This window comes from Patagioenas fasciata, chromosome 19 (genome assembly GCF_037038585.1).
Source record: "Patagioenas fasciata isolate bPatFas1 chromosome 19, bPatFas1.hap1, whole genome shotgun sequence".
In the NCBI taxonomy this organism is placed as follows: domain Eukaryota; kingdom Metazoa; phylum Chordata; class Aves; order Columbiformes; family Columbidae; genus Patagioenas; species Patagioenas fasciata.
The window spans coordinates 12,018,790-12,035,433 of record NC_092538.1 but is presented as its reverse complement, the minus strand read 5'-3'; the positions used below and the strand labels follow the sequence as shown (position 1 = coordinate 12,035,433).

Genomic DNA, 16,644 nt, shown 5'->3' with positions numbered 1-16,644 from the left:
AGCTCGCGTGTTCCCAGCGCAGGCGCAAGCGCACGCGTGCGGACACGCGTGTTGTACAAAGGAAGGCGGCCAGCGTGCGCCGGCACAACTTTTAACCGCGGCTCGGGACGGCGCTGCCTCTGCTGACAAACGCCAAGGAGTAAATCCTGCGCTCGCCCGGCGCGACAGAGGGATTTCATTTGCGCAGCCCCTCGCGATGCTCCGCCACTTCACCGCAATGTCTGGAGCACTCGGGAGAAGGAACCACGTATTTATCTTGATCTCCAAAAAGGGATTTAAGGGCCAGAGCAGGCGGTATATTAGACTGTTTTCATTGCCTGTCAGCGCTGGTGAACCTGAGCTGTCTACAGTGTCTCTAGATAAGCAGCAGCAGAGGCCCATTTTGCATGTACATACGTTTGCATTAGTTTGTAGATGGGGAGTTTAAATCCTCTTTATTTTTATTTTCCTCTGTGGAAAGCATTTAACGAGGCTTGTGCCTGGCATCAGGAGGCTTGTGCTTTGCTTTGCCTTGAACCTAAATCTATGCTGCTGTCCTTTTACCGTGCCTTTTTGTGGCACTGGTTTTGTTAGGGGAAGATGAAGGTGGTGGAGCTTGGAAGGGAGACTGGGAACATCCCTGTGCAATCCCGTAATGCTTACATTGACTGCTGAATTTTCGGCCTAGCTGCACAACTTGTGTGCCGGGTTTCTTCTGTGTAAAGCTCCACTGGCGCCTGTTTTGTGAGGGTCGTCCAGAGCCTGTGAAATGCTGGGTTTTGTGGAGTGCTCGACCACCGGGCGTTTTCTCCTCCAAGGGAAACTGAATTTGGAGATAGCAAGTGATGCGTTGTGCCGTACCGGTTCAGCAATGCGTTAGTGGGGTACAGCAGCTCCCTGACCGTGATTAGCGGATGTTGTGCAGGAAATTAACTAATTGGTCCAGTGTAGGCTTATAAGCAGACCAAAATTTTCTGTTTTCGTGTCCCTTTAGCCCCTTCTTTCAGCCCAAAAGGGCAAATCCTGGGAAAGGTGGAGTTGCCCTCTGCCACGGGTGAGATGGGTTGTGTCCCGTAGCTCCCTGTGGGATGGCGGTAAAGCCAGACCTAAGTAAGGACCGGCCTGCCCTGGGCTCCCCTCCTGGGCAGCCCTTCCCCAATGAGCTGCAGGGCTTGTTCGCTGGGGGACGCCAGGTTGGTCGTGTGCGTTGGAGGCTTTTTTAAGATCTAAATGAAGCAGGTGTGTAATGCCCTCTGTCTGTTAGAAAGACTCAACCCATAAAAATAACAAACGGCGTGTATTTGCTAGAATGTCAAAGTTATGAGTTTATTTTGTAATGATGTGCTCCTGCCTTCATGAGGTAAACTGGCCGTGGCAGAGGTGTTATTAGTAATATGGACTCAGCGGAGCAGAAAGCCGAGTGACCGAGAGATCAGTGTATCAGTCAGCGAGAGGGCAAATGGGAAGAGACAGCAGGAGAATGAGCAGAGAGCCGCGGTGCCGGGGCCGAGATTGGAGATGGAGCCGAGAAACAGGATGGGAAGCCCCGCAGAGGTTTATTCTTCCCAGTCTCTCGAAGGAGCTGGTGGGGCTTTGTCTTCGCTGTACCCGCCTTTGTGCACCGTGTTGGTTTCTTCCCCGGTTAAAGGTTGAAATGAGTCCACCCTACCAGTCATCTTAGAGCAACTTCGAATCAGTGAGCTGAGCTCAGGTGAGCACACAGGAGATGTGGTTGTGGATCAGCTCCATTGGGGAAGGGCAAGGTGTATAACTGCCCCTGCCTCAGTTTCCCCACTTGTATCATTCCCCTTGTAGACCACAGTTCATAAGATCTTACCAGCACACAGGGCTTGGGAAGGTCTGTCGTGAGTGGTTTGCTCCATCCTTTGGTGTTGAAGTGATCAGGACTTGCTGCAGCGATGGGCTTCTGTGTGTCTCCTTGGTCAGCTCCTCCTTGTCATGGCCCAGCCTCTTACGGTTTTCCTGTTTTTCTTTTAAAAGGTGCTTGGACGGGAAGTTTATACCTCCAACAACCAGCTGGGCGGGATCCAGATCATGCACAACAACGGAGTGACGCACAGCACGGTGTGTGATGATTTCGAAGGAGTTTACACGATTCTGCAGTGGCTTTCCTACATGCCCAAGGTAATTCCCGGCTCAGCGGGAGCGCGGGGTGCCGCTACCTCTTCGCTTTGCTCACAGGGTTTGGGGGGGCTCTGTATCTGCAGGTGTTTTATGGAACACCCTGGAAAAATGCTCACGATTAAGGGCGTTAGGCGGGATGCTATTGAAGTACACAAAGCAGATGTTGTTCCAAAGTGCTGCAGGCGCTGGTTTGCGGGGCCGCCTGGCACTGCCTTGGGTTCTTGCACATCACTGCCCTGGCGTGCTGGGATTTTGTGTGAGTGGTGGATTGTCTGTTGCCGAAAAGACTCTAAAAGTTCCCCTCCGAGGCGGTAATCAGCAGGAGTTGATGTGTGTGTGTGAGCCGCTCTGCAGCCAGGAAGGCAGCAGGAGCAGGCAGGTCACCTTTCTGCAGGAAAGAGCGCACGGAGTGCGGCAGCTGGCCTGCTCACCTTTCAGAGATTAAACTGCAGCCCCTCACTAACGCTGCCTGCAGCTGAAGTTCAAGAGCAAATGAAGTACAGTGTGTGTGTGACGTGCTGCCAAAGGAGGCTTTGAGAGGCTGCAAATAGCACCTTGGGAATGTGCCCGGGCTCTGCCGAGGCTGCGGGATCCCGGCCGTGCAGAGTGGGTGCGAGGAGCCCGACCAGGTCGGTGTTTGACGCAAAGCCGTGCAGGGGAATCTCTTCCTTCCATATTTGTCTCTTTCCTCAGAGCGTGCACAGCCCTGTTCCCATCCTCAGAGTCAAGGATCCCATAGACAGACCCATCGAGTTCGTTCCCACCAAGACCCCGTACGACCCTCGCTGGATGCTGGCCGGCCGCCCCAACCCAAGTACGTACGTCTCTGGGGCCAGGACACGCAGTGATGCGTTTTGTTTCAAGGTTGTTTGTCAAGGCTTTATGTCTGCAATCCAAATACACTTCAGAGCTTATAAAGTAACTGTTTCTATACAATTGAATATAATATATAAAAATAGCGTGTAAATTCTGAGTGCTTGAGGAGACTTACAATTATTAGTTACTTTGATAGATTTTATTTATGGTTCAGAGGAAAGCCCGCGTGCGAAGGGTCTGTACACTAAAGGAATCCTGGTGTTCCTGCAGACCTTGGAGAACAATTGTATTGGAAACGCTGCAAACCATGGAACCCCCGTGCTGCTTTTGGGGTCACACAGCTGTGTACGTACACGCTGCAAACGGGGGGCCCATTATGTTATTAATGAGTTTGGGGGGGCGAAAATGAGATTTTTGATAAAGTAAGTTTTCTGGTTTTGGATAATATTTTTCCATCATCTCTCCAGTGATTCATCCAGCTGTCCGAGCGCAGCTACCGCTGGCTTCCCAATCGAGTGACTTCAGATTTTAATTTAGTGGAGGCGTTAAGGAAAGCAGATGATTCCCTGTGATAAGTTAAAGCAGATATCTCCTAGGTGAAAAGTTAAAGCCATTTATTAGAGGAGATATTGCCGTGATATTCTTCAAACTGACGCCCGACACGAGGCCAGAATCTAAACGATCAGCTTTGGGCTCACGATAAAGAGATAATTTTGAAATGGATGGTCACATTTTACAGTGGGGCCACAGAGGCAAGGAATGTAGAACACAGTAATTACAAGTTTGGTCTTGATAAAACACTCTCCATCCTGTTTAAGTCAGCAGAGGTTAGCTCGCTTGGATCGCCACTTTTAATTGGTTTTGGACTTGGGTTTGCAGAAGCAGAGGGGCTTGTTGAGATGGAATTCCTCGGGAGCTGGGGCCAAGGGGTAAAGCTGGAGGATTTGGGGGATTTTTGGTTTCTTTTTTAAATTTTCTTTTCTTTTTATTTTTGTTGGAACTTGGTGCAGCCCCAGTGGAAGAGCAGGTGCCCCAGAGGGTTGGGTTTCTCTATTTGTCTGGGTGGGCTGGGTATCTCAACGCTGGCACTGCAGGCGGGCCATCCGCAGCGCTCAGGCACAACTTGGTCCATGTGCTTTTTGTACCTGCTTAAGAAAAACCTGTGGAAAGTAGATAAATACACCCTAAAGTGCCACCCCGCTCCCCTGGGGGTAATCGTCATCCTGAGGGTTTTATGTGAGGGAATCCGTTGTTGCACGTGGGGGTGGAGATGTATTGTCAATATATTGGAGTTTGTGATGCAGGAAGAACCCCCCAAATCTGGCACTGCGCTGGCTTCAGAAAGGGCAAATGCAAACCGTCCATGGTTAGCATGATCAGGTCATCGAGCCGTTATAGGGTAGAAACTCATTGTCTGCAAGGGGCAGGAACAGTTTATTTGTCTGGAACACACAATTATCTGGGAGATGTGCTCTTTGGAAACAGTTTGATTTCTCTCAGGTGTTAGGAAGTCGCTGCCGTCGTTGGGCAAGAGAACAGATCTGGGGTTGTGAGCTGGGCCAGGACGGGGACTCTGAAAGAATGGGTGAAACGTGCTCGGATGTGTGGTCTGGCCTTAAAATATCATAGAAATGTTGTATTTAGCTTCTGAGGTTCTTCAGCGTTCTTTAAAGAAAAGGTTGGGCAGAATCGAGAGAAAAATGTGCGATAAGTTTGAAAATGGAATTAGGCACTTTGAAAAACGTCTTTAATGACTTTAGCGCCTTTTGACAAATGTTTGTAACGTCTTGAAAAAACCAGAGTTATTTATTTAGAAGCACACAAAGTCCCTCTGCTATCTGAACCCCATCGTTTAACAATAAATGATGCTTTTGCTGATAAATGACCGTCTTTATGCAGACTAGCAAATGAAATAAGACATGATGGCTGAAGGCAGACAAATGCTCGCCTGTCTAATGTTCCCTTGTCTTATAATCTATTTAAAAATAAATAAATAATTGAATAGACAGCGCCGAGTTCTCCAGTTGGTGTTTTTAAGCAAGTTTCAGTTGCTTCTTTTATTTTCCGTCCTCCCCACTCTGATATTTCCATTTTCCCTTCCCTTAGGTCAGAAAGGACAGTGGCTCAGTGGGTTCTTTGACAATGGCTCGTTCCTGGAAATCATGCAGCCCTGGGCACAGACAGTGGTGGTTGGCAGAGCAAGGTAAGCTCCAAGGGGCATTTCACACATCTGTAGATATCAAAGTTTCATGATGCCTTGTGCTTTTCTAGAACGTCCTTTGAAAGTTGATGTCTATCACAGAATCACAGAATTGGCCAGGTTGGAAAAGACCTCAGAGATCATCAAGTCCAACCCTTGGTCCAACTTCAGCCCATTTACTAGATCATGGCACTAAGAGCCATGTCCAATCTCAGTTTAAAAGTCATTACTTGAATAGGATACTTCATTACTACGTGGATGAAGCACGGTCTGATCGTTTCTCCTGTTTTGCTTAGAGGTGACAACTTCAACATGCGCAAAAGCCAAAAAGAGAGATATTGTTAAAAATTATGGCAGACAACGTGTGCTTTCCTAGGGACTGCTTGCACAGTGGGGCCTTCTTGCAGCTCTTAGTTGAAGGTGCATTACGCAGTTTATGATTTTGAAGCCTTATTCGACTTGCAAGGAAAGTTCAGCTAAAACTGGAGCAAATTGCACAGAGAGCAGCTCAGGGTTGAGGTTTGCACAGAGTAACTTGCAGCATTTTCCAAACGAGCACCCGCCACACCTGCGCTGGGCTGTTTGTCACCGTGCAGACGTGCGTCCCTTCCCTTGCTGCCCAGTGGCACCTCTGCAGGACTCTGAAACGTTCCCCATTGCCGTGAGATTTAGATCCCTGCCTTGAACAGGTTTGCAGGCGCTGCGGGTCCGTGAGCGCTCAGAGCTCAGAGCTGGCGGGCGCAGGAGCCTGGAGATGGGATCCTGGCGTTTGGCGGAATGCAGATGGGAGCTGCGCTCCAAACCCCCTCGCTCACCTCTTCCCTCGTTAGTTTTTTCACACACGCCCCCACAACCGGCACTGTGAGTTTCTGACGGGATTGTCTGCTTTCTCTCCGAATAAAGCCATTTGGAGAGGGAACATTTATCTCCCTCGAGTTCCCACAAGTGCTTGAGCTGTCCGAGCACAGCTGCGCATACTTTGTCCGCGCCGGCTCCTCCGGTCACCGCTCTCCTATCCAGACAGAGCTTCCCGCTCCTGCCTGCAGCAGCCTCCCGGCTCCTCATTGATGTCAGTGCGTTTGGTTAATTGTCAGCCTTTTTTCTTTTTGTTAACAAGTGGAAAAGCCATGAAAAGAGGCTTCCAGATACGAGGGTGTCCTCAGCAAAATGTCCCTCTGTGATGCTCTGAAGTTTTATCTCACAACGTGCTACAGTTATCTGAAAGCTTTTGGGTTAAGCAGAGTACTGAGGGACTGGAGAGGGGAAATCAAAGATCTGGCAAAGCTAGAAAGTCTCTGTCCAGGCCCACGCTCGGCTTCACTCGCAGTTCCTTTTGACAAATTCCGAGTTGCTTTGGACTCCCACACGCAGGTATATATAACACAAATGAAACCGGCTTCTTTCAGAAGCAGTGGCATCTCGAAAAAACAAATATGAATGTATTCTTCTGGGATTGTTACTGTAAGTGCTGCCAAAACTCATCTTTTGTATGTATGTTTGGAATATGTGTGCTGTTGGCTGTAAATTGTCTTTTATTATTCTATGGCAACTTGTCCAGGGACACACTATAAAACAAGATGTAGCATCTTCATGTGCTAGCCTGATAAAATTTATATGAAGTATAATGGAAAACAGAAGTTGTTTTGAGCTGTTTTCAAGTTCAATAAATAACTGTAATACTTGGATAAAGATGTTCTTTATTAGGTCACATGGGCCCTAATATAGAAGTTATAAGTTACCGATTTAAGACGGCTTCTGCAATTACGGGTTTCTAGGCAGACTCTTAATCATAGCGAATGGGAATATTTTCAACCCCCTGGTGCACATGGGCCCCGTCGCTCTCGCCCCCGCGGCTCGAGGCGGCTGCGCACGGAGCCCAGCTCTGCTGGGACCGGCCTGGGAGCCGCCGCTTGTCATTGCTGTCAAAATCCGGGCGGTAGCAGGTGAAGGGTGGCGGGTGAGCGGCTGTTATCGCACCGCATCTGGGCTTTGGCTTCTTCTGCTTGATTTTCAGTGAGATACGTGCTAATTTTTAGGACTAGGTTTTGCTTAGAGAACTCTCAGTTCTGCTTTGAAATTCTCCAGCCACGTGCCTAAGCTCTTCAAAAAGGCCGGAACACTTGTTCATCATTTGCTTGCGTTATTTGTCTCTCTTGAGTATTTTGATGGCAAGTTGTGTAACAACAGAAAAGGGAATTTTGATTTGTCTCGTGTGTTACCAGGCTGGGGGGAATACCTGTCGGAGTAGTTGCCGTAGAAACGCGGACGGTGGAGCTCAGCATCCCCGCTGACCCGGCAAACCTGGACTCGGAGGCCAAGGTGGGTTGAGCGTGCGCTCGGTTGCTTGTTTGCAGTGTCTCTGTGTTTTGATGGGATTCCTTTTTCCCAAACTGGGGGACAAAACGTGTAGCGGTTCCTCGGTGAGGTGCGGGTGCAGTTTCTGGGAGAGCGAGAGACCGGTCCTATTGGCCGCTCGGACAGGGGACGTTCCCCAGCGGTCCTGCTTCTCTGCAAGCAAAAGTGATTTCCCTGTTCTCTTGCTGTGACCACAGTATTTTGTGATCCTTCTGCTCTGACATTTTGCTTTTCTCCCATCTGATTTCAGAGCTCTGGCCCTGCACCGCCTCTGGGGTTTTCTCCTTTGCACATCCTTTCCTCTCTCTTCTTGTCCTTCACGTCTTAGAGCAGTTGTAGTACCAGCCTTTCCATCCCATCTCTATTCCTCCTCTTAGTTAAATCAGTGGGAACATTCCTGTTGATGTTGGTGACAAAAGAATTGTCCTGATTTTTCTATGGGAAAACAGCTCCTAAGCATTTAACGCACTTCGTTCCTTGTTGTTAATTCCAGGGCACAGCTCTCGTTGCATCCATTTCTCCATTTTCATGCTCTTACGTTAATGTGTTTCAAGGCTTACGGGTCCGTTTTCTTCCCAACAGATAATCCAGCAGGCTGGCCAGGTGTGGTTCCCTGACTCTGCCTTCAAGACCGCGCAGGCCATCAATGACTTCAACAGAGAGGGGCTGCCGCTCATGGTCTTCGCCAACTGGAGAGGCTTCTCTGGTGGGATGAAAGGTAACGGGCTGTCCGGATCCCTTCCCGTGCTGCAGGGAGCAGATCTGGTAGCGAGTTCTGTTCAAAACGGGCAATGCGGTTGTGTGTCTGTGTGAACCCTCGCACACCGTTATGGGAACTGGCCAGATAATCCACAGTGAGAAGAGGTAGTTGGATGTTAACCCTGGTTGCTGCCAACCTGGGCCAGTTCCACACTCCTCTCAAGAAACCTCTTCTGCCAGGACAGCTTCATATCCATCTGCCGCAGCTTAAATTTGGGGCTGGATAAGCCAACATTATTGCATATTACGAATGTGTAGGCATATTCTGTCAAGTGGAAACATCATCTCACTGGTGGTTTTGCCTGCTGTAATATTGTCCTATCAAGGACCATCTCCCAGTTGGCTCTTCTGGTGGTGCTGTTATGAACAGGTACAAAACTGCTCACTTAATATACCAGCAGTTAATTTTGCACCACAGATTGCTACTTGAAATTTTGTGAAGTGCCAAGAATGTGAGATTGATACTGTAAACCAAGGAAAAGATTACGGCCCCGTACCTGCATGGGGCACTTCCCGAGCACAGAAGAGAAGTTCGAGGTGCACTAAGAGGGTGAAAGCTCCTGCTCGGAGGAGCAGCGGGGGGGTGGGTGCTGCCTGGCTCTGCTGTCTCGTTAGCGGGGCAGAAAGCAACGCTGTTGAGTTTGCAGATGCGAAGGTGAGAGGTGGAAGAAGAGGGCAAAATTCTTTCCTCTGGAAAATACCTGATACCTTTCAGGACGGATTCTGCTCCGTGTGCATGCCCTCCATGACTTGCTTTCCCTACCACAAAACCTAATGGGGAAGTTGTAGATGGAACTTTACCAAACATTTGTTAAATATTATTTTGCCTTATTGGTTGCAAGATCTGTTGGCGTTGCCTGTGGCCTTTGCTTGGTTCCTCAGAAACTGGGTTTAGCTTTGGAGTTGGGATCGGAAGCCCAAGGAGGAAAAGGCACCGTGAGGATGCAGATATTTCTATAGTGTATCCCCAGGCGGCAGCAGGAGCAGCAGGGAAGGATGGAGACGGTGCGCTTTGCACCTCGGTCACTGCGTTTTCCTGCATCTTGTGTGCTGGAAACCTCGTGTCGGGCTCTGCCCAGGAGCCCTGGGCCTGTCCTGACCCCCTCCGTGCTCCCCGGGGACTTGTTTGCAGTTTGGGTTTCAGTGTTGGCTGCGGATTATGCAGGGAGGGAAAATAAACAATTATGCCACCCCTCAGTGCACACAAACACACTGCCAGGAGCCGGCTGCACTGTGGGTAAAATGACTCCAAAATTGTGTGTAATGAGTAGGAAAAGATTAGAGACAGCTCTTGCTATGCTGAAAATTGACATTAGCGGAGGGGGGAAAAAAAGAGAGGGAAAAAAACCCCCTCTTTACTAGGCGGCCTAGGAGGTCTGATTCAAGCCGTAAAATAAATAAATAAACATCATAAATAAAGGCGTATCACAATGGTATTGGTGCTTTCCCCAATGAGCTCTGGCTGGCTGGAAGGCTATTCAGCATAATGCAAAATTAAATTATAAAAACTGGCTTGAATATTTAGATGGAGGAGCCATTTGGAAGTGGTTTATTTAGGCGAACCGGCAGTGACCCACAACGGGGAGACATCAAGCGTGAAATTTCCTGGAAATTAGCACCAGGGTCTTGGACTCGGAATGAATAGTTTGATAGCATGCAAATCCCCGCGACATTAAACCGCGGCGCCGCTTGTGCTACGGGGTCACTCGCAGTTGGTTTTTCATGTTTTACTTATTATTTTTTTCCTGGGACAGGTTATAAATAACAATAAAAGAAAAAAAATTAGCGGAATGAAAGGCTGGTTTAAATCTCTGATTACCTGGGTGCTGGATGGCAGTGCTGCCGGTGCGCAACGGGTTTACGGGGGACGTTCGCGTCCGCAGCCGCTCTGCCGCTCCGGGTCCTGGCTGCTGATCCAGCCAAGCCGCTGAGCTCCGATCCAGCTCCGGAGGGTCGGGGCACGCTGCCCGGCACGGTGGAACCGCACAGGGCTGGCTGCAGCCTTTCTCATGCGCTGGGGTGCATCGCCGTGCCAATATTTACACACACGGTGTAATGAGAGCAGCCTCCAGCGGGTTTTACAGCTGTGTGTAGCCGGTGCTGCAAACACCGCCTGCCCTGCTGAGTAACCAACACCGCTGCTCTTCCGAAGCACTCGTGCAGCATTTCTGTCTGCAAAGTGGCTTCTTATGCTGAGGTTTAAATTAATACAGGAATTAAATTTGGCCTGGAACTATAATATTTAATTTTCCCAGTCTCAACGTGAGCAACGTCTTTGCAAGAGCCGTTGTGCAAGCAGCCCGCTCTTCGGATGTGTGTGGTGCTCTTTGCTGCACGGGCGATGCTGGAGGTGGATGGGTTTTGTTTGGAAGAGGGTGTTGTTGCAGCAAGAGCGGTTTGTGCAGCCTGCCCGGGCGGCTCCATCCAGAGCGGTGGGCAGCACGGGCACCCGGCAGCGTTCCCGCCTCAGCGGTGCCGTTTGCTGCCCTGTTTGCCGTTGTGAGAGTGGAGAACGCAGCAGAACGGCAAATAAGAGGCAACAGTCACGGTGTGGCAAATGTTTCACGCTTTCACACTCAGATGGGATGTTACCGTGAATGGGGAGGTTGTGTTGTGCTGGGTGGGTGTGGGGACTGCAGGCAGGTGTCCTGGGCCATCTTTGCAGTGTTTTTCGTCAACTCTACTTATATTTTACCTCTTATAAACACACATTCTTTAAGAGCCCCCACTTTGCTGAAATGGTAAATGGAACAGGTGAGACGGCGGGAGGAAAAACCCCACAGAAGAACGGGGACCCCGCGTTGGTGACAGTCGGGTTCGGGGTCTCTCCCTCGCTTGAGCGAAACTCGGTCTCCGTTAGTGGAAGCAGCTGTGGTAGGAGAAGGGGCGATCCCCGCAGCAGAGTTCGCGGCCAGATGTGCAAGTATTGAGGTGTATCGGTCACCCGAGGGTGCAGCAGCAGGTTCCAACCTCCATGGAAGTCCTGAGCCTGCACGGGAAGCTGCAGTTGACGTAAATCCTCACATAAAACCGTAAATTGCGGGGTCGTACCAGGAGGATGAGCTGCGGTATCGCAGGACCCCAAAGGCTCTAAGTGTGGGCGGAACCGCAGGGCGGTGAAGTTCATGGCACAGGAAGCACCGCGGTTCGCTCCGTTCCTCTGTTCTCCCTCTCCCTGTCTTGTTCAAACAAGTAGCGCTTTTATTTCTTCCTACACTTAACCTGAGTAAAATATACACCCTTGGCAGGGTGAAAAATGTATTGCTAATTACGCAATTATTTTATTCTGTAGCACTAGTATAAAATGTCTAGTAAAGAATTAATTCAGTCAAAATAATTTGAATCAAGCAATTATTTTCTTAACACTGGAATTAGCTGAAAGTACTTCAAGTGGTTTATTACTAGCACTACATAATAAAATAATTGTATAATTAGGAATAAATTTGTCACCCCTTTTGAGGTCTTTGTCTTTGCCCAGGACAAAGGAGGAGGTTGGAGTTTTTGGTCCTCAGTCTCCGCTGTCTCTGCCAGAATTGCTGTTTAGTCGCAATTAGAGGAAATAAATTGTTCTTCTCTCCATCCATCAGCATTCGACATTTCGTAAGGAACGTGGAGCTCTTTCTCTTTGGTACTTGGACAGTCACCTTGCAAGTGAACTGGAGACATCACATGGTGCAAATATATATATATCTGTGTGTGTATATATGTATATATATACACACACACACGCACCCTTCATGTACACCTCTCTCCCTTGCTCTGTATACATTGGTGTGTGCATTTCCCAAAGAGTTCAGTGCTTAACTATGTCCATGTTAACGCTCGACGTTAAAGGGGGGGTTAAATGACAAGGGGACCTTGGCTGGAGTCTCCTTCTTCCGCAGAAATGGTGGTTTTTCAAGGATTTTAGCTGAACGAAAGCGTCTCAGTGTTTTGAGACTGTTGGTGAAGGGCAGCACGTGTGTCTGTGTTCTATGCTGGTATTTCAGTGACCAGAGAAACTCAGGGAAACGGGGAGGCACTCAGCAAAGAACAGAAATGATGACGGGGGTTGAAAATACTGTCCTGGGAGACGTGAGAAATGGATAGTGATGGTGTGTGTGAGCAAACCCCAACCCAGCCCCGGAGAAGCACACGGCTCTTTAGAGCACGCCCGGAGGAGTGGGGAGATCTCGTAGGGTGATACAGGGAGCAGTAATAGGAAATTAATGGGGATGGGGAAGGAGGGGAAATTTGGCTGAATACTGAGAAAAATTCCATCTATTTGGCTGCGGAAATGGCCCTAAAGAAGCGGTAGATTTATTGTCTGGGATTTCAAAACAAAAGCTTTGAAAAGCACTGAGAAGGAAACGTAGGACACAGTCTTGTGTGAACAAAGAGCTGGACTAGATGATCCTAATAAGTATTTTTCATTTCTTGTGTATCTGATTTGATACTTCTATATATAATTATATGTAACAAAATATATATATTCAAGGGTGCCTGTTTCCATTATAAACTATATCCATTATAAACTATATCATCTCAGGTAAATTCTTTCGCCTTCCTTTTTCCTCTTTTATTCAAATCACCTTTGGGGCCGGTGTGTACTGTCTTTACACAGTGGAGCTGTTCTTATTAATTTCGAACAAAATACCTAAAACAAATTTTAATGCAAGACGAGAAGAACGCTGTTTCACATCCGAACCCTTCCCACACACTCATTTTTATGAAGATACACAAAAGCTCCGCTGCGTTAGGTGCGCCAGGTGTGTTAATGAACCGTGATGCAGGTCCGGGGGAGCAGGTTGGAAATGGGGGAGCTGTGCTGGGGTTTAGACCAGAAACACCAGCCCCGAGCTGCAAGCGGAGGCTCCAGGAGCTATGGGACCGACGTGGGAACATCCCCTGTCTCAGCCCCTCTGGTGCAGAGCTCGCAGGACGTGGTTAGAAGAGCTGAATAACTGTCCTTGTCCCCCAGTTTGGCCATGGGCGGCAGGGCTGGAGCGTTGATGTGCTGAGACTTCAACCGCCGTGTCCTTTTTCCGCAGACATGTACGACCAGGTGCTGAAGTTCGGTGCCTACATCGTGGACGGTCTGCGGGAATATCGGCAGCCTGTGCTGATCTACATCCCACCGCAGGCGGAGCTCAGAGGGGGATCCTGGGCCGTGATCGACCCCACCATCAACCCTCGGCACATGGAGATGTACGCGGACCGCGAGAGCAGGTACGGCCGCGTTCTCCTCCCTCACAACCATCGTTCCCCGGCCGGGTGAGGAGCAATCGGTTCAGTTTGTCACCGAAGGCGGCTGCTGACCCTTCCCGGTGTGATCCGTCTTGGAGGAGCTTCTGGGTAGCAATCACAGGGTAATTTGGGTTGTGTCCGGACTCGGACTTGCGTGGATAAGTTCTGCAGCCAGTGTGAGCATCCTCTCTGGAGGTTCCTCACCGACATTCAAAGCACAGCGAGATGTTGATGCTCTAGGATTTTCTTTCACCATAAGACTGAAGTGGTTTTACTTACCAACCCAGGATCCAAACCACGTGCTCCTCTGTCTTTGACCCGGGCAGTGGGCAGATCTCTAATGAAAGTGGCTGGTTAATTGGTTGTTTAGCACAGCTTACCTGCCTTTTGACAGAGCTTTCAGGTCGCAGCTTTAAAGCGACTGCCGAGCGCGTCGCTTGTCCCGGCTGCACTAGATCCTGTTGGACAGACGCGCTTCTGTGAAGCCTGGTGTGCGTTCATGAAGTGGGATAAATAAATAAGAGCTAAGATTCTTTCTTGTTCTCTTTGTTTTGTCTCCCTCCTCCCTTTCTCTTCTTCTTGTTTTTTTTACATACTTTCTAGATGACATTGAACCATTCCATTTTGTGTTTCCCCTTGTCCGATGACCTGAACGTGCCTTTCTTTTCTCTTTTCCCGTGGCTGAGCAGAGGAGGAATCCTGGAGCCAGAGGGGACGGTAGAGATCAAGTTCCGCAGGAAGGACCTGGTGAAGACGATGAGGCGAGTGGACCCGGTGTACACGCGGCTGGCGGAGCGCCTGGGTACGTGTGCTGGGGTCAGCGTCTTTGGGGGCTCCAAGAGGGCACTGGGGCATTTCATCACATTCCTGGGAATTTGTATTTACTGTTTTTAACGAGAGGAAAACCAGATGAGAGAAGCTGCGTGTCTGTACATAGGAGAGGTGATACTCAAGTGCGTTTAGCCTACCTAGGGTGTGCGTAATGCAGTGACTTTTGGAACCTATTTCTTTGGTTTTATTGACTGGGTCTTAGAACGGACACTTAGTACAGACACTTCAGTCTGGTTTCCATCTCAGCAACCGCACAGCTCGCTAAAAGCTCGTGGGCCAACTCAGAATTTGGTCAAAGACATTTTGGGCTGCTCGACGATCACTGTGTGTGAGGTGGTTTTGGGTAATGACGCCTGTCTGCTCTTCAGTTTGAAGGAAATACAGATATTCCTCCCCTCCTCGGCGAGGTCTGCGGTGCGGGGGCCGCACGTCGCTGCCCGTGTTGTGTTATTACTGCGCTCCAAATGATCCCAGCGCCCGGTACACACCCAGCAACCCAAATACAGAGCGTTCAGCAAAATGCACTTAATATCAGATATGTACTCTCTCGGGGAATAGACTCTTGAAATAGTTCTTTACTAGCCCTTACTATAAGAGTATAATCTTACAAAGCCTCTTTTTACCTCCAAAATTGACTACATTTCAGTCGCGGAGGAAGCGCACTGTGTGGGTATGGCTTGAATTTATAAAGCCTTTTGGGATCCTTCAGGAGGAAAAGTGTTCTGCAAATGACTGATAAATCGTGGCTATTGCTGCAGTTACATTTTATTATTTGGCTTTATTTTAATTTATGGCAGTGCAACAATTTAGATACAAAGCAACCACTCTGATATGCCTTGGGAAGAGAATAATAATTGTGAAGGGTGTGCTGAACGCTGCGTTCTCAGTGATGTCTTTGGTAGCATCAAAGGCATTTTCTCGCCTTTTTAATGACAATGTTTTGATGCTCTCTTTGTTTTCTCTCACTGTGCCCACGGCTTCCTGAGCAAGAAGCAGGTTAGGAGGGGTTTGAGTTTTGCAGAGCAGCACAAGGAGCGGTTTAGCCGGGTTCAGATCTCGCCCATGCTCACGGTGCGTTGCTGCGTGAGGAGCAGACGCAGACACCCGGTGGATGGATGTGCTGTCCTGTCTGCCTCGCTCTGCCGGGCTTGAAGACCAGTTTAACGTTTGCAGTTGCAGCAGGGAGGTTCTTCTGCTGGGTGTCTGCTCCCCCGTGTCCCACGCAGGGGAGCTGCCTCCCCGGTGCGAGTCCCGGGGGGAGCAGAAATCAGATGTGTGGTTAGAGAAGGCAAACACGCGGAGCCGCCAGCTCGGGGCCGTGCAGATAAATGGCATTACGGCAGGAGCGCCGTTCTGAGAGCGCTTACCTTCACCCCACCGTAAAAAACACCGGCTCTGTCAACGAACAAACCAACCTAGAGAGAACTGGAGTGCTCTGTGTGTTGGGTGCCAGACGAATCCTTCCCCAGGAGCAGCGCCACGGGCTGCGCACAAAGGGCTGCTGGAGTGTGCAAATCCCAACGCGGTGGAAGATCAGGGTGAGCAGGGCAGCTGTTGGTGGCCCCTGCAGAGGCTCTGTCACCCGGGGGGGTGTGGGACACCCGCAGAGCCCCCTTGAATCACACCGGTGAGGCTGCACCAGCATCCCCGCAAAATATACAGGGAGAAAGCTGGGATAGTTTTCTGTCTCAAAAAGGCAACGCGTGCCATGTGAGGCAGGAGCCTGAGCAGGGGTTTTTCCCCCTCTTCCTCTACAGGGTAATTACTCCCAGCAAACTCCATACACTTTAATTAAAATGACTGCAACACAAGAGCAAGTCACTTACAACTGTACGTACAGAGAGCTCTAAAAGCTTCAGTCACTGATAAGCATCTCGCTTAGATGGCTGGTAATTGCTCCCAACATCGGGCGATCATTGCTGTTGTTTTGCCGCTAATTCCATGCCGTAGCAGGAAAGCCGAGATTGCAGGACACGGTGAATTGCATAATTTTTTCTTCTTTTTTTTTTTTTTTTTTTTTTCTGGTTTTCTTTCTGGCCAATTTAAAATTTGTCAAAGTCGGTCTTCTTCTGGATCACTGCCCTTTGATATTTCGCGCACTCCATTTGCCACAAACAAGCCGCAGGGCCGCAGTTCATGCTGACTCCAGCAGAAGCAGAGAAAGCTCCATTTATCTTACACTGCCTGCTGAATTCTTACTCATTAGCTGGGGGTTCACTGCCTCTCTTTAACCCCTGCGTGGCCGCCGTCCCTGCCGCGCTGCGCAGCCGGGGCGCGGGAGATGCTCCCCGAGGTGGGGACGGGGCGAGCGGCTCCGCAGACGCCGGGCTCGG

General features: G+C 49.5%; 1 protein-coding gene across 9 annotated transcripts in view; it reads left to right on the top strand.

Moving 5' to 3' along the window:
- The window catches only part of ACACA (acetyl-CoA carboxylase alpha), a 116,434-nt gene that overhangs the window by 90,197 nt on the left and 9,593 nt on the right, over nucleotides 1-16,644 (top strand). For all 9 annotated transcript variants that reach the window (XM_071816822.1, XM_071816821.1, XM_071816824.1 and 6 more), the window contains 7 exons: nucleotides 1,981-2,124; nucleotides 2,818-2,938; nucleotides 5,047-5,143; nucleotides 7,363-7,459; nucleotides 8,078-8,213; nucleotides 13,285-13,462; nucleotides 14,170-14,282. In XM_071816822.1, the coding sequence (XP_071672923.1) occupies nucleotides 1,981-2,124; nucleotides 2,818-2,938; nucleotides 5,047-5,143; nucleotides 7,363-7,459; nucleotides 8,078-8,213; nucleotides 13,285-13,462; nucleotides 14,170-14,282 (886 nt within the window). The remainder of the gene's footprint in view (nucleotides 1-1,980; nucleotides 2,125-2,817; nucleotides 2,939-5,046; nucleotides 5,144-7,362; nucleotides 7,460-8,077; nucleotides 8,214-13,284; nucleotides 13,463-14,169; nucleotides 14,283-16,644) is intronic.